The sequence below is a fragment of the Typopeltis vanoorti genome, chromosome 12 (assembly GCF_054136105.1).
Source record: "Typopeltis vanoorti isolate ZY-2024b chromosome 12, IOZ_Tvanoo_1.0, whole genome shotgun sequence".
Lineage (NCBI taxonomy): Eukaryota > Metazoa > Arthropoda > Arachnida > Uropygi > Thelyphonidae > Typopeltis > Typopeltis vanoorti.
This window is the reverse complement of record NC_143560.1, coordinates 28511965-28539955: the sequence shown is the minus strand read 5'-3', so window position 1 is coordinate 28539955 and position 27991 is coordinate 28511965. Positions and strand designations below refer to the sequence as shown.

Below are 27991 nucleotides of genomic sequence, written 5' to 3'. Positions count from 1 at the left end.
TTCAATATTTTTGCTTGAAGACTAGATTCTGCACCTAGTCATTCTCACACTCACCTGCCTTGTGGGTACTTTCAAACACGCTCACTTGCTTCCATCCTGCTTAAGTTTTCCTTAATTTGCACTTCAGTATGCTCAGTGAACAAATCTCTCTCTCTCTCTAGACACCTAACACCATAACATGTAGATGTGATCCACAGCATTGTACAAATCCTTCTTTCCATCAAATACAGATCACAGATCCTACATCATTTCTTCTGCACAACCTACCTATATATAGATTCATTAGCTAGCAGTACCCTCCTCCTCAGTTTTTGCCTCTATCATAGCGTGGTAAAAGACTTACAATTTTCACCTTCTCACTCTTTAGTTTTGCCTTTTCTAACAACTCCTTTACATCCTCTCTCATAGAATACTTCTTGCTTCTCAAATCATTTGTGCCAACAATCATTTCCTTCGACTTACCTTTTTGCATCCAGATGGCATGACTAATATCATGAATTTTTGCATCAGGGTAACACAATTTTGTTACACTTTCATTAAGTACTCCCCTGATCATTGAGTCTCTGTATACAATTTTCTCTTTAACTTGTTTTATTTGTTTGTTTGTTCGGTCTTTATTATTACTTCAGACCACCTGTTTCCTTCTCTTTTCAGCCCTGCTAATCCTTGCTGCTTCTGCAATTTTTCAATTTCGCGCTTTCTTCTGTGAAGGATAACATTGAAGCATGCTATTTCTTTATTAATGTCATTGTCCTCCTCTATTCTCATGGCCGCACATATGACATTAATAACATCATTTTCTACCCTAACATCGGTACTGTCCATTCTATTATCATTTGCTGCATTCTTGTCACCTAATAGGCATTTACTTTTAAAACATTTAACACACACACACACACACACACACACACACACACACACACACACACACACACACACACACACACACACACACACACACTCTCTCTCTCTCCAGTTTCCTTCCATATATCTTTTAATTTTCTTGATGAATACATTTCACACACACTGCACTGCACAAAATCCCACAAATTCAAATCACCTGACAATGTGGTCTTTGCTGCCACTGCTCTACCAAACATTGGTGTCATACTGACAATTGTATTTAAACAAGAAAATGCAAGGTTTACTTGCAAACTAAATAGCTCATTCAATCACACACTTGTTTAAAACAAAAACTTCAATAAGTTTACCTAATATTATCGACTAAAATACAAAAAAAAAAAAAAAAGTTACTTATCCTTCAGGAGCAATAAATCCACTCTACACATACAAAACATGGACAAAGGATGCTGTGATATTGGGTGGGAATTTGTCCTAATAAATCACTTTTATCAAGTGATTTATTAGTTGAATAGGAGAAGAAATGGCCTACCAACTTCTTGAGTTGGTAGGCCATTTCCTAGTTTTTTTGGCTAGATGATAATTGGGACTGTTGATACCTTCAACTATTGGCCAAAACGATAAGTTCTGCTTATGAATCTTAGAGAAATCACATATTCTCAGAGAACAAGCGTAGTGCAGAAGTAGTTTAACTGATTCTGTGGGCCAGGAAGCGACTGATTTAAGTAATTCTTCTGTTATATTTACGGCTATTTTGCCTGCTTCTGTTTAGGAGTGCCCCTGTTTAAATGTCATTGGCTTTTTACTCACCGCAGAAAGAAGAAAAGCCACAACACCCAGAAAAAGGTATGTGTAAATTTCTTTTCCTTTATGCTACATATATTTATTGGTAAATATACATCTACAATGCCCTAAGAATCCGTGAGTAAAAAGCCAATGACATTTAAATAGGGGCACTCCTAAACAGAAGCAGGCAAAATAGCTGTAAATATAATAGTTTGTTAAGAGGAGTAACATGGGAGTTTTCCCAGAAATAATATCCATAATTCTTCTGTTTTCTTTTTAATCCAAAGAGTTGGGTTATATTTCACAAGTAGATAGGTGCTGTTAGAATTAGAGAGCATCTGTTTTCAATCAAACATTAAAAGTCCCACAACTGACTAACTCTCTCTCTCTCTTTTACCTACATGGAACTGGTAGAAGTAAGAACCAAAGAGGAGAACCTTTTAACTCAGAACCAGAAGTATAAAATCTTCAAATGCTTACTGCTAAAAACCCCTAAAGAACAATATCAAGTTCAAACAGCCATTATGAAACCATTTCAGATATTACAACACTTCAAGGAATCTGTATTTCTACTGGAAATCCTCTAGAACCCACATTTTTCAACTTGTCACCTGAATCCTCTCTACCACTTCTACCTGCAAAGTTTAAGAAAATATACTACCTCTACCCCTTCTTCTTTATCTGCATTTACACATATTGCTTGGCTTTTAGTGGAATCACCTCCACAAGATGAAGCATACCAGACCAGACTGGGTGCGGACATATATTGGAAGTTATGGCACAATATTGTACCCACTCCAATTAAACTGCACAAATTTTGACTTAGAGAACTGGATCTATGTAGCTTCTGTACACTTCAGGCACTTCAAAACTCACACATCTGACCTATCCACAAATAAAGCAATCATTACATATGCCATGGATATCATCTCCAGCAGCTTTAACTACACACATCGCCTTGGAAGCAATAAAAAGAAAGTGATTATGTTCTGTCTTCTAGTCTGTGTGGAGTAGGTACCTATATCACTTTCTTTTCATTGCTTCCAAGGTTGTCATCTAAAAACCTTAATCTGGGAAGGCAGTTTTATTGGATAAAGTTCTTTTGGCATTTTCATAGCCGCTTGGGTCAGAGTTGCATTCCTTATTTTTGGAATAAAGTATCCATATGATATGGAATAAGTAAGTATCCATATCAAGCATCAAAAAAAAAAAAAAAAAAAAAAAAAAAAAAAAAAAAAAAATGGATGCTTGATATGGAGGGTATTGATTCTTGAAGTTCTTCTGAAGGTGGGGAGGAGTGAGTCATATTCTTCTTAAACAAGAAATCAATTTTCCCCCAAGGTCATGTGAAGACAATAATGACTTCAGTTTGTGTGTCTTATCAACAATTTCCTGCAGATTTTGCAATGCAAGTTATTTTGTATACACAGGTTCTGATGTAACATCTTACAAGGACTCCTCTTCAAGAGATCTTTCAGAATGAAGGTGGACAAGCTTCTCCACATCTTCTGATATTTCAATGCTGAGATTTGCTTCAAGATGTGGCATATCTTCAGTTACTTTTGTTGTTGTTGTTGTTGTTCAGTAGGTTTATACCCATTAAAATCAGGTACAAATTGGGCCCACAAATTCCATACTGATGAGAATAATTTCTGGTTCAAATTCTCCCATACTTTGCTAATATTATCTATAGCATCACTGATGTTGTATAACTCTTCCAGAATTCTTTTAATGTCAGCTTGTCTTCTTCACTGGTTGTCACAACAAATTTTTCAAACATGAGCTTTTGATAATTAAATGTTTGTGAAGACATGCTGATTCATTGGGAAAAAAAATCAATGTGATGGGACTGGAAACAAAAATTTCAATTTTACAAATCCTGGGGAATTTTCAAGATTTTAAGTTATGAGGCTGATGCATTATTGACAAACAGGAGAGCCTTTTTCTTCAAGTTCTTAAGATGTTGTTGTACTACTGTTGGCAAAAATAAATCACAAACCAGTCTTGAAAAATTTCATGGGTTAACTATATTTTTGATCACTACTACTACTGAGGAATGGCTTCATTTTGAAGTCTACCAAGGCATTCTCTATCAATATCATATCATTAGATGATCTTTCAATGTCTTGTCCTGGCAGCTTCTGTTCATTCTTCATAATGTAAGTGTTTGGGGCATCTTCTTCTATAAGAAAACTACTTTTGTTGAAATTAAACACTTCAGAAGTTAATAACATTGGACAAATTCTTCAAAATTTCTCCAGATTAGCAGCTTTATATGTTGATGCAGCCTTATAACTTGTTTTAAATTCGATTTTTTTTTCTTTTTTTTTTTCAAAGTCTATCTGCAAAACCACTTCAGTTTCTTTTCAAGAAGCTGTAAAATTTACTCCCTTAACTTAATCACTTTCTTTTACAGAGCTCTGTGTGTGTGCTTTGTTAGTACTTAGACCATGATTGTATGAACATCTGTACTCTATGACTGAAGCCTCAATTGAGAGTATCAGGCACAAAATCATATTATTATGCCTCTTTTTCACTTTGCTGTTACCTGAATGATGTATTTTGTTATATCACAAGACCAAACAAAACTAAAGATTTGTTCTCTTTTACTGGCCTAACTAGAAACAAAAGCAAATCTCTAATATAAAAATATAAAAAATGTGGTTAAAATTTGATGGATAGGAAAAAATACCTTGAGTGAACTATCTGTCGTAAATTATCAAATTTTAAAAAAAAAATGTACTATCAATCAGCATATAGCACCAAAGGCACCTCGCCTCAGGAAATTACTGATATCCTGAAAGGAGCAAAAAATAATGTTATCTTTTTTGCTACTTTCAGGATATCAGTAGCTAACCAGTAGTCTTCTATAGCTAAAATCATCCTAAACTTATTCCAGAAGAATTGAAATAAGAATGTAACTTTCTGCCAAAGACTCCATCCCCTCAGCCTAAAGGCCAGAGAATGTGCTCTTTGGAGGATTTTAGTAAATATCAGAGCTCACTAAAATCCTCTGGGATTAACACAGAACATTCCTTCTTAAAATGTTGGAAGAAGCTTACAGAAAGGTTTGTAGCATGTTTCATTCTTAAGAAGGAAGAACACACACTTAAAACTAGTGAATAATTTTGATGGTCAACACATATCAGTTGAACCTCATTGGGTCTTATGTTATTGACCAATACTAAATTCACTTTGTATCAGGAAGAGCGATTTGTACCAATCTAAACTTGATCAGAGATTGTATCCATGTTGCAAACAGTCTAACTGTAAAGTCAGTAGCAATCAGCCTTTGACAGAACCCAAGTCCTGAGAAATTTGGATATAGACCTTTCATTATTCAAGCAGTCCGACTACTGCACAAAGAAAATTTGCTTCTTGTATAATAGGTGAAAATGACATCAGTGTGTGGGGGCACATGCCGATGATGTCATAGGTACAAAATTAATAACGGAAAACTCACGTACAAAGATTATTTAATAGTATAATTTTCACCTGTGTGTCACAGGCATCTTCAGTACATTTTAAGCTCAAATTAAACAATAACTGACAATTCCAAAAAGCACCACCTAAGTAGCTGGTGTAAGATAACTAAAAAGGTCAATAAATTTCCTAATAAAAAAAAAAAAAAATGTATACAATAAAAAGTTAGGAAAGATTAGCTGATTTATAAAGTACTATCTCCCATAAAGGGGATAGATGTAAGCTGTCGGATCTGTCTAAGTTAGGAGAATGAAGTAAAGTTTCACATGTTTCTTTATAAAGGTGTTCCACAAGGAACGCCTTTATAACCGACTTTTGTGAAGGACTCTTGTCTTTCTCCAATGAACTCTATGTCTAGTGAAGATGGCACGTTCTGCAAGTCCAGACTTTTCAGATTTAAAGTATTCAATATAAGATTGGTGTTCTTCTAGCTGAATAGAGGCAAATCTTCCTGTTTGTCCAAAATAAGATAATCTACAAGAGCACAGAATCTGGTAGACACCTGGATAATTAAGGTGTGGAAGCTTGTCCTTAGGAGAAGTGAGAAAGGTAGAGATTTTTCTAAACGGTCGAAAGGCAACAAAAATATTCAATGGTTTTAAAACTTTTGCTATATGTTCACTAATGCCTTGTACATAAGGGATAGGAATACGTGTTATTTCTTCTGTATTTGGAGAGGAAGACATATTAAAACTACTCAAAGCTCATTTAATAAAGCAATTCTTATAACTATTAGATAGAAAGGAATAAGTTATATATTGCAGTTCTTTCTGTAAAAGATCGTCTTTTTACAGAAATAGTACTTTATAAATCAGCTAATCTTTCCTAACTTTTTATTGTATACATTTTTTTTTTTTTTTTAGGAAATTTATTGACCTTTTTAGTTATGGCTGTGGCAAGGGCGAAAGCGAGGGCAGTTGATGAGGTTTATGAAGAACTGGAGAGAAACGGTGGTGAAGCTCAGTTGTTGAGAATAGCGAAAGCCAGAGATAAGGCCTCGAAAGACATAACATCAGTCAAGCAGATAAAGGATGCCTCAGGAGTAGTATTACAAGACGAGGACAAAATCAGAGGAAGATGGAAAGAATATTTCCGAAAACTACTAAATGAAGAGAATCCAAGAGAGAGGTGCAAGGATGGAGAGGTAAATGAGAGACCGGTACAAGACATAAGTAGAGAGGAAGTGGTTTGGGTACTGAGAAAAATGAAGAATGGAAAGGCTGTGGGAGCAGACCAGATACCTGTGGAAGTATGGAAAAGTTTGGGCAGTGAAGGCATGGATATGTTATGGGATCTGATGTGTAAAATAGCCCAACAGGAAAAGATACCAGAGGAATGGAGGAAAAGTATTCTCGTCCCAATCTACAAAGAAAGAGGAGATGTTCAAGACTGTGGCAACTATAGAGGAATCAAGCTGATGTCACACACATTAAAAATATGGGAAAGAGTAATTGAAGCAAGGTTACAGCAGGAAACGAAAATTGGTGAGGAGCAGTTTGGATTTATGCCAGGAAGAGGTACAATGGATGCAATATTTACGCTAAGGCGATTAATGGAGAAATATAGAGAGATGCAAGTGGATCTGCACATGGTGTTTATAGATCTGGAAAAGGCATATGACAGAGTGGCCAGGCAGGAGGTATGGAGGTGTATGAGGAAGAAGGGGGTGTCGGAGATGTATGAGGGAACAGAAACTCAGGTCAGGTCAAGTGTCGGCATGACAGAAGGGTTCCCTATTGTCATAGGGCTACACCAAGGGTCAGCTCTGAGCCCTTACCTCTTTGACCTGGTCATGGATGTACTAGTGGAGGCACCATGGAGCATGCTGTTTGCCGATGACATTGTTCTATGCGAATCATCCCGAGAGAAGCTTGAATATACCCTGGAAGAGTGGAGAAAGGCATTGGAGGAGAGCGGCATGAGAATTAACCGGATGAAGACTGAATATATGTCAACGGGGAGTGACGAGGATATCGTCATACGACTCCAGGGTGAAAGGCTAATTTCAGGGAAGAAATTCAAGTACCTTGGGTCGGTTGTCGAGAGGAATGGTGACCTGGATGAGGAAATATAGCACTGAATAACATGCGGTTGGATGAACTGGAGGAAGATGAGCGGGGTCCTGTGCGACAAGAGAGTGAGTTGTAAGAGGAAAGAAAGTTCTATAAGATGGTGGTGAGGCCGGCGATGCTCCATGGTGCGGAGACGTGGCCTATAACCAAGACACAGGAGAGGAAGATGGAGGTAGCGGAGATGCGGATGTTGAGATGGATGAGTGGTGTGACAAAGAAGGACAGGATAAGGAATGACTACATCAGAGGGACGGTTATTAAGGTGGGACCAATTGGCAAGACGATACAAGAAAGTAGGCTGAAGTGATTTAGACATGTTGATAGGAAGGGTGAGGAGTATGTTGGTAAACGAGTGGAGTATATGGAGTTGGAGGGAAGGAGGAAAAGAGGCAGGCCCAAGCTCAGGTGGAGGGATAAGATGACAGAGGATCTTAGGGAGAAAGGATGTAGTCCGAAGGATGCCCTGGACCGGAGAACTTGGAAGAGGAAGGTTAAAGATTGGTGCGCCGACCCAGTTTAACATGGGATAAGGCAGAGTGAAAGAAGAAGACTGACCTTTTTAGTTATCTTACACCAGCTACTTAGGTGGTGCTTTTTGGAATTGTCAGTTATTGTTTAATTTGAGCTTAAAACGAACTGAAGATGCCTGTGATGACACACAGGCGAAAATTATACTATTAAATAATCTTTGTACGTGAGTTTTCAGTTATTAATTTTGTATCGATATGTTTACTCACGGTATACCTCTTAAAACTTATTGATGTCGTCATTGTAATACATACAGTATAGAAAATGATTCACACACAGTTTACATGCATAAGTTTCTGGTGCAAAATTAATTCTGGATCAATTGCTGGCTTAGAGACAGGCAGATGGAAAAACAGCTTACTTTCCAATCAAATTTTGCTGGTAATGAAGGACAAAATAGCTCACTATTTACCTCAGCTATATACCCCAACCTATAATGGGCTCAAATGGACATAGCTACACAACTGTGTACAGCTCAAACAAGTATGGGGCATGCCCCCCCCCCCCCCCCATTGTGTGTGTGTGTGTATATAGTTCATTAAATTCCTGTTATGTATCTTGAAGGGATTTACAAGGTACTAAAGATAACACTCCTTTATTATTATTACATCATACCTCTGGGGAGTCCAAAAACTCATCGAGGGAGGGTACCTATTCTACAACTCTGTCTCCACCACTCAATTCACCAACTGCAACGAACCGCAACTACAATCATTCTACACCAACGCCATCTAGCCCACCACGACTAGTATTTTCACAGACAATCACAAACATCCATCCAATGTGGGATTCGAACCTGCAGCCTTTTGGCTGGGGTGTGGATATGCTAACCATTCGGCCAACCAGGCTAGCTATTAATAATAATTAATAATTATTATATTAATTTGCAAGACAACTGTTGATATCTTCTAACAACCATTGTCCTGCAATAAATCTCTCAATAGACATGACTCTAATGCTGTTGAATCATACATTGATTTTCTAGCACACTACTAACTGCATCAGATCAAACCGCCAAATTATGGTCTTTTTTTATCATCAGCTGTTTTATTAAGCAGTGTTATCCTCAGAAATTTTTACCAGCCGGGTGGAATGAAGCATTAGCCAGACATACAAAAATTAAATTTTGAACGAGTTAAGAAAGATCCTTTTTCATAACAAATTAATATAGTAATTTTATTAGACATTACTTCAAACATGGATAATATTTTATATAGTAATTATAACAAACAAGACTAGAATTTTTCTTATTTTCTCATTAAGTAATGCTCACAACTTAAAATTCTATACATTAATTCTTCTCTTCTTCTTAGAAGGCCCAGTTATCAGCAGCTTTTTCGTAATTAAAATCTGTTGGATCTGGTCCCTCCAGTGAAATTAGCATCAGATTATTTAGAGTGTTCTGACTGATGCGATTCCTCATACAGGTTTTTATCCTTTTTAATGCAGAGAAACCCCTTTCACATTCAGCTATTCTCACAGGTATGGCCAGTCCAACAGCAGCCAGTTTTGCAAAATTTGGAAAAGACTCTTTGAGCTCAGATGTTGTTGCTAATTTCACCAGTATTTGTCTTGGATCTAGATTTTTGTATGACTGTCCATTAATCATTTTTGATGCAACTGCCAATTCTAGTTTAGTACTTTCATAGTTTAAAACAGCAGGACTTCCATTTCTAGAATAATAATCAAAAAGAATTTCAGAAGCCTCACGTTGATCATGACTTTCTGTTGAAAAGTAGGAAATGATTGGCATATCAGGAAATCTTGCTTCTAAGTGTTTAATAGCTGTGCCTATGTATTTATCATATATTGTAGTATTAGTTGTAGTATTGTAGTATTAGAATCTGAATAATCAATGTGAAGGTCTGACCATTCACCTGAAAGATGCTGATGAAGATTTTGAAAATGACTGCCAGGAGTGTCTTTCAATTCCATGATGGATAGTTCTCTGGCTTCTAAGACTGGCTCTATTTCAGTTAAGTCAACATCTTGCTTTTGCCATGATCTAGACAAGTTAGATAAATGCGGTAACACATCTGAAAGCATCATTAGTGAAGCTACGAAATTGTATGTTCTGATATATTTACTTAAACCTTCAGCTGTAATATCATTTTGTTCAGTGATCTTTCTTTCCAATGCAGCTATAACACTCACCATTCTCTTAGAGATTGTATTGCAGAATCATGAGACAGCCATTTAGTGTCACTAGCCATTTTAAGTTTAATCTGAGGACTGTTTAGCATATTTTGGATTTGGGTTAAACTAGCCATCCTGAGGAATTTTGGAAGAAGAAAAACAATTGCCTTAAGATATCATTAAACATGACTAAATAAGGCACTTCAGCAACTGCTTGGGCACTAGTAAGAGCCAGTCGGTGGTTTACACAATGATAGTTGACCATGAGTAAAATTATAGTCTCAGCTTTGCCATCAATGATATTGCAAGTTGATACAAAACTAACCTTGACCTCTTTTCTAAGTTGATAAACATATTTAATGTGCATAATCAGCTGTTTTAAAACTGAGATGTCTGTAGTTTCATCACATAAAACACTGAAATAATCTGCAGAATGTATATTTTTCAGTATTTCAGATCTAATTTCTGATCCTAAAATATCAATCAACTTTTGCATTCTTCTTTCTGAGGTATAATGTGCATTTTTACCAACATTAAGATATTCTAAGTAGGAACAGCCTATATAGCCTTGCAATGCTCAAGCAATTTTTCAAATAAAGTAGTATGTGGTAACTCATTTTTTGCTAACAAATACATAGATCTTAAATCTCCCAGAAAAGCATCTCTCTGCAAGTTATTCAAAATTGAAATTGATTTTTCAATTTGCCCTATTCCGGTTTCTTCTAGTATACGTTTTTCGATTATATCCGAACAAGAATCAGTGTGTAACTTGCTTTGTTCATGGTCAACCAAGCTTTCTTTTCAAAGTCTTGTGCATGGCATAGTTACCCAAGTCACTTCCTTGTTTGTGGGTCATCTCTTTCTTTCTGTATTTCATACATGTGGAACACATCATTCCATTATCTTTCACCACTAACCAATGGAATTTTTTAAACCACTCACTGTTAATACCCGATAAGCGGTGTTTATATGCATGTTTTACATTTGAAAGAGACTGCAGAAATTGACGATTCTGTTGTTGGTTTGGTGTCTTCGCCACTATGCTTATCGGTTTCATCTTTCTTAAAATAACTTAAGGGTGTTGTTTTCTGACACTTGACTTTTTACTCATTATGGGGTAATTAAATAAATACAAAATATCATTGTTATTAAATTAATCAGAACAAATCACTGAATTGTGCACTGACAGTAATACCCAAGACACATAACACGTGTTATGTCGCGATTTTACTATTTATAAGTATTAATTACTAGGAATGGGAATTGGTATCACTGGAGACTGATGTCATAGTCCTCGAGAGTTTCGAGAATTCCCTGAGATCACAACTATATTTGATGCTCAGGCCATTTTCTTTTACAAAATAAAATATTAAATACTTGACTCACGATTTTCAGACAAAAACCATTATTAAGAAAAATAAATGTAGATTTTTAATATCTATTTTTGCCTTCGATTTGAATTTGCTCAATTTTCATAGTTTTTTCTTTCAAACATCAAAATTATGTCTCTTTCTTAAAAGATCTTCTTTGCAACCAATACTGTTGTATTCAAAATCCCAATTTTTGTCTTCTTCCGCGAACAGATTGGTGCATCCAAGTGAATATCTGAAGCTCTCGAGATTGGCTTGCAATGCAAGAAATTCAGCTGGTCTCACGTATCGAGACTCTCCAGCTCGATTAATTAAAAAATGTCTTAAATTATTTTTCCATTCTTGCTCATTATTTAGCCATGTCAATTCACATCATTAATTAGCCGGGCGGTTAGTAAACCAGCCGGGTGGTTTACCCATTCAAAAGGTCATGGGGAGAACATAACTAACCATTCCTCTCATATTGTTAAGTGATCATAACACTCTTGATTAGCTATACTCGCACTCTGTTATGGCACGTTCCTTTTTAATATCTTCGAAAGTTTATTTTTCACTTGGTCAGACTTATAATAAATTTAGTTTAATCCTTTATCCAAGTGTGTGCAAACAAAGTTTGTGCCTGAAAGTATCTTCAGGACTGGGGTAAAGTGGTACAACACCAGGCAACTCCTTGCAAAGGTGGAGCAAGCTACCAACACTCCGATCTCAGTATCTCCCATAATGCAAAACACATCTCCTTGCGGACATGTATAATGTTATGCATTAAGGGAAGGGCCACTACCCAGACTAGTTTCAACCTTTATTGAGGTCTCTTCAGTGGGAGCCAGGCTCAAGTGGAGATACCAGGCAGAAGCATTAGCAAGGTCATCTCCTCCTATAGGAGATGCCAAACACACTTGGATAAAGGATTAAACTAAATTTACTATAGTCTGACCAAGTGAAAAATAAACTTTCAACATCTTTCTCTAAATACAGAGTAATTTAATAAAAAGGTGGCACACCGTTTGGCAGCTCCTATAGGAGGAGATGACCTTGCTAATGCTTCTGCCTGGTATCTCCACTTGGACCTGGCTCCCACCGAAGAGACCTCGATAAAGGTTGAAACTAGTCTGGGTAGTGGCCCTTCCCTTAATGCATAACATTATACATATCCGCAAGGAGATGTGTTTTGCATTATGGGAGATACTGAGATAGGAGTGTTGGTAGCTTGCTCCACCTTTCCAAGGAGTTGCCTGGTGTTGTACCACTTTACCCCAGTCCTGAAGATACTTTCAGGCGCAAACTTTGTTTGCGCCTGAAAGTATCTTCAAAGGATTAAACTAAATTTATTTTAATATCTTCATTTCAACACAATTCTACTACTGATATAATCTGTTCATTTTTCTGAGAAATACCGTATCTGTAGATTCTAGCTGATCAAAAACTCTGAGATCCATAAGTTACAAATGGTTGTAGCATCCAACCAGCCAAGGAAGCTGACATATATAATTTTATATTTCATTTCCATGTTATTTCAAGGCAACTCAATGTTATTTCAATTTCAATGGTCCATGATATGTTTAGATTGCCATCTAAACATATCATGGTTGGTAATGTTGTTTAAACACCGTCTTGTCTACTACTACTAGCTCAGAGTTTTGCTAACTTCTGTATATTCCATATAGTTATTCATTACAATTCAAGAGTACAATGGTCAGCCTAGTGTTCAACTTGTATGCACATATACTATTGGCAGAAGCCAGGAATAAAGGTTCTACTAAGGTAGAAGTGGAGGAATTTTTTGAGGCTTTAGAAAAAGCAACTGACACAATGAAAAAGGAAAAGTTGGTCCTTGTTGGGGATCTAAATAGCAGAGTAGGAAATGATTGTGAGACATACAAAAATATTTTGGGAAAATTTGGAGAAAAGAGCAAAGCTAATAATAATGGCAAATATCTGTTGGATTTCTGCTCAGGACATGGACTGGTCATTAGTAACACCATGTTCCAACATAAAAATGTGCACAAATTCACATGGAGAGAAGAGGCAAGGAATAAGAAAGTCTCATTGACTATGTTATTGTTGATAGTGATGTTTTCTCCCTGGTGCAGGACACCAGAGTGTACAGAGGATTTGAAATTGAAAGCGATCACTATTTAGTCTTGAGCAGGATAAAATTGAATTTCATATTGAAAAGAATGACATGTAAGAAAGTTTTAAAGCGAATAAAAGTTGAGCAGCTCTCAGATGTGAACTGTAGACTAAAATACAGAAAGATTATTGAAAAGAAAATGAAAGAGTATGAGAACAGGAATCAAACCTTGGAGATTCAGTGGCAAACTATGAAGAAAACATTGATTGATTCTGCCAGAGAGGCATGTGGTGAGGTTGTGTGCAAGGATAAAAAAATCAGAACTCCCTGGTGGACACAGGAAGTTAAAGAGGCAGTGAAGGAAAAGAAGAAAGCATATCAAAAGTTCCTGGCAAATAAGTCAGCTTTTACTCTTACAGAATACAGAGACAAATGTAAGAAAGCTAAACAGTGTGTAAAACTAGTTAAACAAAAGTCATGGGAGGACTTTGGCAAGAATATAGAAAATAAATATCAAGAAGGTGGCAAAATATTCTGGAGGTTGTTGAAGAAGCTTAGGAATGGAGGAAAGAGTGCTGTAAAAGGAATTAGAGATGATAAAGGTGACATGAAAACAGGAGAAAAAGATATCCTTGAAGTATGGAGTAATTACTTTGAAAAACTGCTAAATGAAACAAGCAGTGATGACAGCACAGTGATAAAAAACACTGACCAGGCATGCAGTCAGGAATACATATCCATACTTGAAGTAGAAAAAAGCCATCAAAGGCTTGAAATATGGAAAGGCAGCAGGAGTAGATGATATTCGACCAGAAATGCTGAAGTATGGTTGTATAAAAGTCTTACAGTGGCTGCACTGCATAGTTCAGAATGCCTGGACAGAGGGACGAATTCCCGATGATTGGAGTAGAGCTCTCATAGTACCCATATATAAAAAGGGAAATAAAACTCAATGTGAGAATTACAGAGGTATTTCCGTACTGAGTGTTCCTGACAAGATCTATGCAAGTATACTTGAGAAACGGTTGAGAAGAATTATGGAAGAAAAGCTTGGTGAAGAACAAGCTGGATTCAGGCCAAATAGAGGCTGTCAGGATCAGATCTTCACTTTACGACAAATATTATCTATATGGATCACATTATGAAGGAATGTGGTATTAAACCTGATATCAAAATTGGAGATGTTAATGTCAGCTCTTTGCTTTATGCGGATGATGTTATACTTCTAAATAAATCCGCTACAAGTCTGCAAGATTCTCTGACTAAATTGAATAGCTGTTGTAATAGATATGGTATGAAGGTCAGCAATAAAAAGACAAAGACAATGAAAATAGGCAGAATCATTGAAAATGTCAACTGTGTTGTGAATGGAGAACCTGCGGAACAAGTAAAACATTTCAGCTACTTAGGCACGATTTTTACTGAAGATGGTAAATTAAATATAGAAATAGACAACAGAATCAGCAAAGCTGGTATGGTGGGAAGTCAATTGAATAAATTCATATGGAATAAGAAAGAAATTAGTCGGAACACTAAATTAGCTGTATACAAGACAGTGTTCAAACCAGTTTTAACTTATGGATCTGAGAGCTGGGTCAGAAGTAAAACACTTGACCAAAGACTGGAGACCGCAGATATGAGAGTCCTGAGAAAGATTAGAGGCGTGAACAGATGGCATCAATGGCAATATCATATTAAAAATGAGGATATTAGGAAAGAACTTGACATTGTCAGCATCCAGGAATGCGTTAGCAGAGCTAATCTCAGGTGGTATGGTCACTTAAATAGAATGGGAGAGGAAAGATTAGCAAAACAAGTGTTCTCTGCCAGGTTGGCAGGAAAACGACCCAGATGTAGGTGGATTGATACGGTACAAAGTGCCTTAGATGATAGAAATATAAGATCTGATAATGTTGGAGTCTTGACAAGTAACAGACTGATTTGGAGGAAAATTGTAGATAGGAAGTTAGTAATGATGTAATTTTTTCATGTAGTACTGTCATATCCTGTACACCCCTTGAGGGTACATGGCAGGAATTTGATGATGATGATGAGGAATAAAGTTCAGGAGTTCTTAGAATTGGCAGATGTAGCAGAACCAAAAATTGTCACTGCAAACCTTGAGAGAGGAGAACATTGTTCCAGGAATAGAATGTAATGAGATCAAGTGCATTCAGGTAGGACAGACAAGACAAAAAGAGTGGGAGAGTTTTGCTAATGAGTGCAAAAGATTTGAATCCAACTAGAGTAGAAATCTGAATGGTTATGGTAATATGAGTAATACAAGCAGTGGGATCTAGCCTGTTTGGTGAGAGACAGAAATAAGATGCAATACACAACTAAGTGCTGCTACAGAACTAGTAGGTTTTTTGCTTGGAGAGTGATAAATGAATGGAACAGGTTGCCAGAGTCTGTTGTGAATTCCATGACTGTGAATGAGTTCAAATATTGCAAAGTATGACAGATACTGCACAAATGTTGGATAATGCTTGAAGTGATGTTAGACTCATTGAGGCCCCCCCCCTCCCCCTCGTTGAGTCTAACAATGATCAGGACACCATGGAGTAGCCTGTAATAATAATAATAATAATATTATTATATACAGAAAAACATGTGTTCATATGATAACCATATACACATATATGCAGTTTTGCATGTGTTGGCAGTATCTCAATGCACTACAATTCTTAAAAAATGTAAGATAAATCACCTACAAAACTACAGTCCCTGCTGCAATGTTTGAAAGACCTCCCTGACAAATAACCTTGAATTTATAAGTTACTGTCATGTAAAAAATCATATAATTGTCTAACAGGACACCACATGACAGTAACTTATATAACAGGATGACAAACCATAACGCATTCACTGTGCCTTAATATGTGGAAAATCTTTCAGAAGTAATATGTAATGGCAGTATGAAGAGACCAGGAAGTTCAGTCCATCATTTATAGCTAACTTCTTCAGATTTTTAATATATTCATTTGACCATTGTTTTGTAATAATGGATAACATTTGCATTGCATGATAATGCAGATGTTTATATAAACATCTTTTTATATATAGTAAACCACATTTTATCAGGACACCATGCCATGATAATGATGAGCTAATAGTTGCTAGCTCATCAGGTTGAAACAAATTTTAGAGATGACTAATCTACACCATGAAAAAGATAAATCGATATCAGGTGGCCTGATAATATGTGATTTACAATAACAGCGTGGATGTTTTTCTCTCTCTCTCTCTCTCTCACACACACACACACACAGTAATCTACAATTTATCCAATCATAGCAGATAAATTGTAGGAAGTTTGCTTCTGATAACTGAAGGGTGTATAAGTGAAGTATAATTACATGGTGCTCTAACATAAGTTAGTTGATTGACCTACATGGGTCAGTTAACTGAAGGATCATTGTTTTGAAAGTTGGATAAGCAGTAGATTACTGTATAAACATGATATTGATATGCACTGTGTGTATATAGTGAATGTTCCTGATAATGACACAGAATGATATAATCAGTGGCAACAAGAGTTCAAAAATGAAGTATTTCTGTGTTTCTGATATGATAAAGCCAGACATGGCTTCTGCACTAGCACGAATATTTTTTCAAATTAGTTACTGTTTTGTAAAACTAAAGAAAATCTCATTTGACATTATCAATTAGCTTACCATACTTATGCCGATCCACTTTATCTGCCATTATGGATAAATTGTATATAGATGACTGTTTAGGCACCAATGTTAACAGAGCACCATCTGGGACCTGGAAAAGAAAATCACTTTTAAGATAGTTATATTTTTCTGGTTGGTTGGTTTATTGGCACAAGAACAGCAAAGGTTCCAACAGTACACAAATCCTCCTCTAACAACAACATGTCCTTGTTGGGTATTTGATTGACATTGCTCTTCTAAATTTAGCTCATCAGCAAACAATTTAAGTACCTCCATAGTGCAATTGGAAGAATGACGGTACGTTGTGCCCTTCAACTGGAAAAAGCCTAAGTTCAATTCTTGTTGCAAGAAGAGAAATCTTTATATGAGTTGTTTCAATTGAAGCTGCAGTTAGCTGATCTCATATGAGGGATCAGAGGTTTTTCTTCCAGAAACTCAGGTTTTTCACCCAGCATACAGACAAATTAGCAAGACACACACAATTTACAGATAAAAAATAACAATGGGCAGTAGATGGCATTGGTGTAGATGATGATGATGACGGTAGCAGCAGCTTCGCTGTAGCTGGTTGATTAAGTTGTGGAGACAGAGAATTGTAGAGTAGGTGCCCTCTCTTGATGAGTCTTTAAGACTCCTTGGAGGTGTCATGAAATAATAATAATAAACTTAATACCTCCTTTCACACAGTGAACTATATCATTGAAGTTAAACAACAATGGTCCCAGAAAACAGAGTCCTGTGGTATACTACTTATCACCTTCCTTTTTTGGGACCACTGCACCTCCATACACCACTCATTGACTCCAATCAGTCAACCATCCTTGTAATCAAACTACCAAGTGGCTATTCATTCCCTATATGTCTATCTATCAGTGGCTTTAACAGGCACTTAAGAGCCCACAGCCTTCCAAGTATTGTTGGATTTCCTAACTGTAATACGAGGATAAGGCGGTTACCCCATGACTAAGTATTCTTATCTGTAAATTGCATGTGTTCTACTGGTCAGTTTGTTTGTCTGTTTTGAGGGATGAAAAACCTGAGTTTCCAGAAGGGAAAAACCTCTACCTCTGTATAAGACCAGCTAACTCACTTTCAGTCGAACAAGACCAGATAAAGGTTCCTCATGTCACTGATGGGAATCGAACCCAGGTGTTTTGACCAAAGGGCTTTGTCTATACTGGCTGAGCTATGGAGGTGACTATTCATTCCCATCCTACTCTATTCAACAGTAGTTTATCATGTGGTTCTTCAAATGCTTTAGCAAAATGCAGATAAATCGCAGTATATGCATCTCATCTATCCAATACATTAGTCACCCTGTAAGAAAATGTAACCAAGTTAAGTTACTAAAGCATGACCTCCCCTTAACAGACCAGACCCATGCTGCTCACTCAAAATATTTTCATTCTCATCAATCCAGGTTTGTATTCTGTCTCTAGCAGAATACAAACTCTCTATAACTTTCAATGCTACACTTCATATACTTGCAGTTTGACACTACTGACTCAATCTCTCTTATGCAGTGGCACTATTTCTCCCCTCTTTCTGCTTTTCTAGGGCCATTCCTGTTGCCAGAGTTCTGTCGAACAACCAAATCAAGGACAATGCCAGCTCTTTTATACATTCCCATAGTATAAATGTTGTTATCCCATCCAGTCCCACAGCCTTATCAAAATTAAGGTTATTTAATATTCTAAACAATTCCTATTCTTGAACTGTCACTCTTCTGTCCTACTTCCAATTGCTATTCAACACCATTCTTAACTCCACTGCGTGAAAACACTAACAAACATTCATTAAACATTTCCACTATATCTTCAGCAGATGCAACTCGTGTTCCACATGCTTAAGTTCTCTCTTCCTGCATGAGTTTCTTCTCTTCTTTTTTTTTTTTGCTTCTCTCCTCAGCAATCTACTACCATACTTTGGTAACACACTCACAATTCTCTCTCTCACATTTTTCTGTTTCAGTGTTTCTAGCAAACACTCACAAATCCTATTCTACTTCATTCAGACTACTTTGCAAATCATTTGCTCCAACCAAAACAGCATAGTCAACTCCTCTGCATTTCCACATCTTTCACCCATAGTTCCCATGCAGCATTACACTACTCTCCACCATTCTACTGCAATCATTCATTTTTAACTCATCTGCTACTGGCACCTTCCTTCTCACATATCCAACTACCAGTCTCTTCTCTAAATATCCTATCTCACTCTGTACACACCTCAGTTAATTTCTCAACCTTACTGATTCTTTTGTAATATCCTCAACATTTGTGTTCATATCTTTTATGCTAGCTTCTTTACTATTTGTCATTTGTTCTTCTATCACTTCACTGTCTTTCATATATTCTTCTGCCTTACTACACTCTGCCATGTCATCAACATAATCAAACAAATACACATAGCACACCTCATATTTAATGATTAAAATCAAAATTCAACTCAAGCATAGACAAAGCCACTGCTATATTGCTTTCGATGCTAGTCAGTATACCTAGCACTAAGTTTAAAGATTTTGTACACAAACTCAAACAAGCCCACCTAAAAAAATCCACGCACACAACTTCTATAGCAACTTTTACACATGAACATATAAAATTCAGAAATCCCAGAACATTCTTGCACAAGCCTGTCAGTGAACTGCCATCTAGTGGGTTGGATAATTAGATCAGAAGCCTTAGTTGGTTGGCTCTCTGCATTCTTTAAGGATATATGGAGATCTCCTCTCAGGTATCCAGCTTTGATTCTTAAGGTGGCCTTTGATCAATTTCTTCAGTAAGGCAAATTCATCATTTTATCAAGCTTCTAAATAAAATGATGAATTTGGATTATGAATGATGTCAAAACAGATCAATTTGTTGATTTAAAAAAAAATAAATGAATAAAAACAACAAAAGAGTAACAAACTATTTACCTTATAATGAGCAAGTGTATTGAGCCTTTTCCACTCGCCTTCAATCTTTATAGTTGCATCTTCATCAGACAATGTTAGACGGCCTGATGTTCCTGTTCGCCATTCTAAAATAAAATAACATTCACTGAAATTATGAAATAACTCAGATCATTAATCAACATTAGAGCACAGAAATGAGTGACAATGGTATTCATTTTAATTTGCAATGAATTTTTAAAGCTATTTTTAATTTCTTTTATTATTTTTTTTATGTCAATTCCACCCCTGATATATTTATTGGACTGATAGCATATTAACATTATGGATAAATGAGAGTTTAGGCAAATGGGAATCCAACAGGTCAGCCATACCAGGAAAGAGTATCACTGTGGTAAGCAGCAAGTTTAGAAACTAGTTCTGTTTGAATGATGGCAAATGTCTTCTTATCCAAAAATTATATTTCTGAGATGGATATATTATCTAAAAAAATGTGATTACCAGTTGAAAATGTATCATCAAGAACATGATTTATACATAAGCATTCTGTAAAGTTTTTGTCTGATGGAAGAAATAAAGTCTTGAGAATTCAACTATCTAAATTTATTCTTATTCATAAAAGTAACAACCAGTTTTTATTTCTTCTTAAATGATACTTTGTAGCTGCTTTTTAGTTGTTCCCCCCCCCTCCAAAGTGTATAAGCAACTATTTGATTTGCTCTAAATAAGTTATTCCTACTGTTAGCTACAACATCAAATACTAATTTTCATACAATCAGTTAATTTCAGATTTTCTTTTTCTTTTATTTTTATGTGACCCTCACCCAAAAAAAGTTATAGACCTATAGTACATTAGTACCATTAGTAGGCTAGGGATTTACCGCCATCCTCTATATTTTTTCCCCTCTCTTTCTTAATCTATAAATCCTGCTTTAAAAGATTAAACATGGACTTTTTCAAGCCACTTGAGGCCTCCAAGTGGGGCAGTGGTTTTTCCCACCAGATGTAAAATTCATTCACCTTTTTTTTTTTTTTTTAAATCTAAAACAATTTAACACAAGGGATCATCATAATTCTATGTTTATGATAATAATCCCTTAAGGTTAATACTGTTCATTTGTTTACTGGTGGAAGTTAAGTAATGGCTTGTTAAGTTAGGAATTTTTTAAACTCTCAATGATGTCTGTATGGATGGCAAAAATGTGAAGTGTAATGTAATTAACAAAGTTATTTATCTTTCCTCAAGTGTTATTCTCCAAAAATGTAAGAATTATGCCTGTTCAATGCTCCTCAACCACACCCAGTGGCTTCCTAGCTATTCTGCAGAGAATCAATGTAATATATTAACAGGCAAAGCTTTTCTCTGATAAAATGCGTTTTCCAGACAGAAGCATTTAATCGCAAAACTGTATTTCACATAAGTCATATTTTGAAAATAATAAAGTGTGTGTGTGTGTGTGTGTAAGATGCATTCATTATGAAAGGTAAAATGATTTAAAGAAGTAAAGTGAGACTGGTAAGCAAGTGTTTGGAAAGTGAGTGCCAGAAGTGAGGGAAGAGTAAGAAACAAAACTAAATGGTAAATGAAAAAAGAAAAAAATGGGAATGTCAGCGAGATTGTAGGTAAAGGTCAAGTCATGGAAGTGAGAGAGGGTTATTCTTGTTGGTTTGTGCAAGGTCAGCAAAGAATATATTGCACCATTCCAATAGTTACAGAAGTACACAAGATAATAAAAAAATAACAATGATAAATTAATATATAAAAAATTATGTACAAAACATAAATTAATTATGTTTTTGGTTTAATCCTTTATCCAAGTGTAAGCAAACAAAGGTTTGCTTACACTTGACAAAGCAAACAAAGCAGTTTGCACCTGAAGGATTGGACAGCTCATATATAGAAGCTAATGACTTCACATCACTTGCCTTAGTATCCCATAATGCAAAGCACATATCCTTACTGACATGTATACTACTGTGCATTATGGGAAGAGTCACTACTCAGACCGGTTTCGACCTCTATTGAGGTCTCATCAGTGGGAGCCAAACCCAGAAGTGATCTACCAAGGTTGAAGTAATGTAGAAGTCATATTTCCATATACGAGTAGTGACCCTTCCTGTATAGTATTATACACGTCCGTAAGGATATGTGCTTTGCATTATGGGATACTAAGGCAAGTGATGCAAAGTCATTAGCTTCTATATATGAGTTGCCCAGTCCTGAAATTACTTCAGGTGCAAACTTTCTTTGCTCACACTTGGATAAAGGATTAAACCAAGAATATAATTTCTTGGCATCTTTAATTTATATGATCATATATATACAGGGTGTTCGGGATAAATTTGACAGTTTCGTAAGGAAAAAGAAAATCTTCTTTGTATCTATTAAATTTAATGAATTGACAAAAAAACATTACAGGCAGAGTTAATTACAATACTATCAACAAGATTTACTCAAAATAACCACCATTAGCATCGATCACAGCTTCAATTCTGCTTCGGAACCTCGAACAAGCTGATGCTACAGTCTCCCTGGGAAGGGCCGCAAAACTGTTTTAATTTTATCCATTAACTGGGCTTTTGTATTACTGGAAGTGCGATTGGTGTCTTTTTCAACTGCGCCCCATACAAAATAATCCATGGGGTTAAGGTCTGGGGAGTTTGGAGGCCAAACATTTGGACTGGTGAAGTCGTAGAAATTTTCAGACAACCATTTTTGACTTTTCCCAGAGGTGTGGCAAGGGGCCGAATCCTGCTGCCATACATACGGCCTACCATTGGCTACCCTTGTTATCCAGGGCTTGACTACAGTTAGCAACTCCACGAACAAAGCCCGAATTCCAATGCCAGGGTTCTTCAACACCTGTTCCTGCAGATTTGCGAGGAATTCTGCTGTACGAACGCAATCAGATCATCTGCTAGGGATCTTTCTTCTTGCTACATCCTCGTAGTCACCATTGCAAGTCTCTAGTTCATGCCTGATTGTTTTTACTGTATTCAGGGAGCATTGGGCAGCAGTCGTAATATCCTTATTTTGATGGCGGGCACGAATCATCATGATACAAGTTATTCTCTTCCATGATTCAGGTGGGTTCCAGCTATCCATCCTTTCTGACATCTTGTATATGAATGAAGAAGGGTCCAAACTTTTAAATGAAGAGAAGTGTGTGTTAATACATGTAACTTACGGAAAAATATAATTAATTATAAATATGTCAAATTTATCCCGAACACCCTGTATATGTTTGTATAAATTAATTCTGTGTAAAAAAAAGCTAAAACTTCACATGCAGTTTGTCCAAGTCTGACAAGATCTGCCTAAGCATGTCTCACAGTTAGATTAGCATTCATTCCTTTCTCAAGTAAAGTACCAGCACTCCAAGAATATGACAAATGGCCAGATGAGTGTGGCTTTGTTCTCTCTCTCTCTCACACACACACAGAGGTGGGGCATCAATCTTCAACAGACAAGAATGGGTAAGGTAACTGTGACCCATGCAGAGCCTAGCAAATACAACTTCCTTTCTTTCATTTCTACTTGACTAGACTGCCAATGCTTAATTTTAATTTCTGGCTTAATCTCATGAAATTTATTTGTCAGTATTTTTACCATGATAACTGCCACTGATTAATTAGCTTTGATCTTATTAACTATGTGTAGTCTGTATAAGAGACTGACAAAAAGTATGAGCTAACCTAGCTCATACTTGCAGTCTCATTTCCCTAAATATCAATGTTGCTGGGAATCCAGCATAACCAAACATCATAAAGCATTATATGTGGTCAGTACATGGGAGAGGAGATGGCCTGCAAAGAACTAAACGAGGCTGCATAAATCCTACATTTTTGGCAGCAGTTTTCTTTTAGGTGTACAAGCTCAAAATGAATAGCATGCATCTTAGCTGCATAATTTCTGCATTCAAGTGTAATATAACTAGATATGATGCTACCACAAAACAAAATAGTACAATTGACAGAGGTCTCAGCTCTTGAGATGTCAGCAAACATAGGTAAGAAATCAGAGTGCTCTGCTTTGAGCACATTAAATAAATGTAGGTAGAATGATGAAGTATAAGGCTTCCTTAGGTGGTGTAGCAAGAGGATGCATGATGGAATGCTATTGTCATCATTCATGTGATAGCTTGTATAATCTCTTTTATATGCAATTAAATGGCAGCCTGAGGTATGTGATACTGAACTTTCCAAAGGAGAAAAAAATAAAAAATAAATAAAACATACTATTCTATGTACAGACCGAGAGATTTTATTTTCAGAGCATAGTTAAGAGACAACTATTTCTGTCAAAGTGAAAGAGCTGGTTCATTTGCTTCTACATAAAGACTTTGAATGGGCAATGTATGCAATGAACTAGTAGCTACTTGTACACCCTGATAATGGATAAGATTCAACCATTAGAAGGTGTTCTCCTTTGCAGAACAGGGAACTTGAGACCCATAATCAAGTTTTAATCAAACAAGAGCACATGATAAAGATAAAGCAAGGAAAATTGACCCACATCCCATTTTGTAGAGGATGAAGCATGAAGGATATTGCACATTTAATGCCTTTTGTACAAAGTGTGCAAGGAATGTAAGCTTCCTACCAAAAATCAGTTCCAAGAACTAAGCTTCTGTTGATACTAGGATAATGAAGTGGGAGTTAAATGGATAAATAACACCATTAAGCTTGAGTTAGAAAAACAAACAAACAAAACAATTGTGGAGGGAATTTAAGGAGAAAGACAACCTGCAGACACAAGAACAGTACAAGGCACAGGCCAGAAGAGTAACTAGTGTGGTAAGAAATGCAAAAGCAGATTATGAAAAGAAGTTAGCAATGCAGGCTAAAGAGAATCCTAAACAGTTCTTTCGATATGCTGCAAGTAAAAGAAAAAATGTATACGCAGAATAATTTTAAGAAATGCTGATGGCAGGGAGGTAATTGATCAGTCAAAATAGTAGAATTACTAAGTGAACACTTTGCAAGAGTATATCATCCAGGTGGAGATATTGCAGGAATGAGGAAACCGATGACTTATATGGGAACTGAGGTGAACAGCATATTACAAAACCTTAATGTGAATACATCTGTGGGATTGGGTGGTATAGCAGCTCGAGTCTTACGTGAAGGGGCAAAGGAATTATCAGTGCTCCTTGGCCATATTAATTTAAGTCTCAGCTCTGGGTTAGTCCCGAGGGGAAAATAGTTCCATTGCATAAAGGAGGCTCAGAGACTGATGTTGCAAATTACCGACCGATCAGTGTATCAGGAATCATTGTCAAGGTATTGGAGAAGTTGTTCAAGAGCAAAATACGGAATGGATAGATGGAAATGGGATACTGTATGGGGGGGGGGGACAGCATGATTTTGTGAAGGATAGCTCATACCTCAGTAACTTGCTCATGTTTTAATACAGTGACGGCTGAAATGAATATGGTAATGAGTTTACAGTGATACTGCTGGGCTTTGCCAAGGTCTTTAACCGGATACCACATGGAATTCTAATCAGTAAACTGCAGCACATGGGGATCGATAATAGAGTTGGTGAGATGGATAGGAGGGTGGTTGATGGAGAGATATCAGAGAGTAGTTTATTCAAGAGTAGAGTCCAAAAGAAGGCCTGTGACTAGTAGTGTGCCACAGGGTTCTGTTCTTGGACCACTGCCATTTAATTTGTTCATTAATGATATAGGAAAGGATCCGAGGGGAACTGTTCATTTATTTGCTGATGATGCAAAGTTGGGTAGAGCAATAGTGAATGCACATGATGTCAAAATTTTGCAGGATGATTTGGATAGATTGGCAGTCTGGGCTAATGAGAATGGATGTCAGTTTAATGTAGCAAAGTGTAAGGTTACGCATTTTGGAGTGAAAAAATTAGCAGCAGTATATCACATTGGTGGAACTGTACTCCAGGAGATTGACCAAGCCAGAGATTTGGGTGTACTAGTGGATAGGGAGCTGAAGTTTAGGGGGGGGGCACATAGTGAAAGTGGATAAATCAGCTCATCAGATAACTTGGTTACTGAAGAATATTTTGATGAGCAGAGACAAGCAGGTTATTGTTCCCCTTTATCAAGTCTTGATAAGACCCCCATCTTGACTACTGTGACAGATCTGGGCAGCAGGGTTTCTTGGTGATGGGGAAGAGGTGGAGAGAATCCAGAGGTGAGTGACCAAGATGGTAGCTGGTCTATGGAATGAACCTTACGAGAACAGTCGAAGATTTATGGGTTATAGAAATTAGTTGATAGGCGGAAAAGGGGTAATATGATTGAGACATTCAAATTACTGAGGGGTTTTTACAAAATTAATTTAGAGGAAATTTTTCAGAAATGTAAAGACAAAGAGGAAGAATGAAAAGGGCCAGTACCATCACTGGGAGGTGTCTTCCACCATGAACAGATGCTTCACATGGAGAGGGGGATCATTGTATGGTTCTAGTCAATTTGTAGAAAAGTTGAGCAAATGTTTCTCTTGTTGTTCTTTGAATATCAGAAATTCAAGACGATAGGAAGCTGTTGCTGAAATCCTAACAGAGCTTTCCTCTAAAGTGCTTGCAACTGCTTTGGGTTTATCATCTACATGTCTGTTATGTTCCAGGGTAGATGAATAGTGTATTCTATCTACCCTTCATCATTCCACATGCTGCCAGCACAAACTTCTCATTTCCCATGGTAAGGCATCAATCGAAGGGCCTGATAAAAACCATGTCGGTAGAAACTACACCATAGGCAAGTGGCCAATGGAATGCAGCGATGGAGACTACTTCAGCATTCCGTCTGTGGAAAACCACACCAGTAAGAGCCAGACCAACAAAAGATACCAAGATTGAAGTAATGCAGAAGTCATATATTTCCCATATACAAGTAGTGAAAAGCTGTACCACCTTACTATTAAAATATCCTGGATCAGAGATAGATGTTGGAAGGTTTTTTGCTTGGTTATACTATAAATTAAAGATACCAAGAAATGTTGTTGGTTTAATCCTTGGCTGCAATTTATAAGCATTAAGTAAAGTCCAGTTGACAAAAGAGGCGGAGGAGTTGCTAATGATGATGATAAAAAAGTACTGAAGCTAAAAAGAGCAGGAATTCGGGAGGCAGAATACATAAAGCACTTGAAGCTATCTAATGTAAGACAGATGCCAACAGGACAAAATATACAGCTGGTTGCTTCTACAGGCTAGGGGTAGAAAGAGAATGTGGATTGCATGCATCAGCAAATGCAATAAATTATGCATGAATAGAGCATAATGAATGCAGAGCATTCATTATGCTCTATGGAAACTTCTCTAACTATTATGGAGACTTCAACTATGAGGACGATGACTGGGACAAGAACAAGTTACATGTTTTGCTTTTTTTGAATGTCCATTTCATATCAATGAGCATGGCTCTATTAAGAATAAACAATGCATAGCAAAATGAAATGATTTGTTAAAAAAAGTGCCAGAACTACACTTTGATTTTGAATATTAAATGTTAGCTTTCAAAATTAATATAGAACACCTCGCAACATCAAATTAATATGCATACAAAGGAAACTATTGTTTGTTCATATTTAGTTAAGAAATCTATTTATTCTGCTAGAAACATTTTTAACTGCACAATTAAAACTGCAAAAATAAATTAAGTTGAAAGAAAATACAGTTAGTCGCCAGCAACAACTACTATTTGTGCACCATGGGGAAAATCTTGCCATTTCATATTATATTTTTACAATGGTTAACATAGGTACAGAAAAACAGAACTTATTAAAACACCAATGTATTTTATCCAATGTTACATGGACACTGTCAGGGATGGAACAATCACAAGATTTTGAGTCATGTAGTATGTGCTTACTAACTCAATTCAGTCGCAGCTCAGTTATGTGAATGCACATTTTAAATCACTCACATCTTTAGATTCATATTTTGAATGCAATTAATGGATTTTCTCTTCTCTCCCTGACACTGTTTATGTAACACTAGATGAAACATACTGGAATTTAATAAAGTTTATTTTTCTATACACATGCTAACCATTATAAATATACAATATTACGGCTAGTACATAATTCCTTTAAAAAGTTTAATTACTGATCCTCCCATTTTATAGTAAAAA

At 36.5% G+C, this 27991-nt stretch overlaps 1 protein-coding gene across 1 annotated transcript in view; it reads right to left on the bottom strand.

Moving 5' to 3' along the window:
• The window catches only part of LOC150100648 (plexin-A4-like), a 707214-nt gene that overhangs the window by 104629 nt on the left and 574594 nt on the right, over positions 1-27991 (bottom strand). Inside the window, 2 exon segments of the mRNA XM_090401991.1 lie at positions 16985-17078; positions 19908-20011. Coding sequence (XP_090258117.1) covers positions 16985-17078; positions 19908-20011 — 198 coding nt within the window.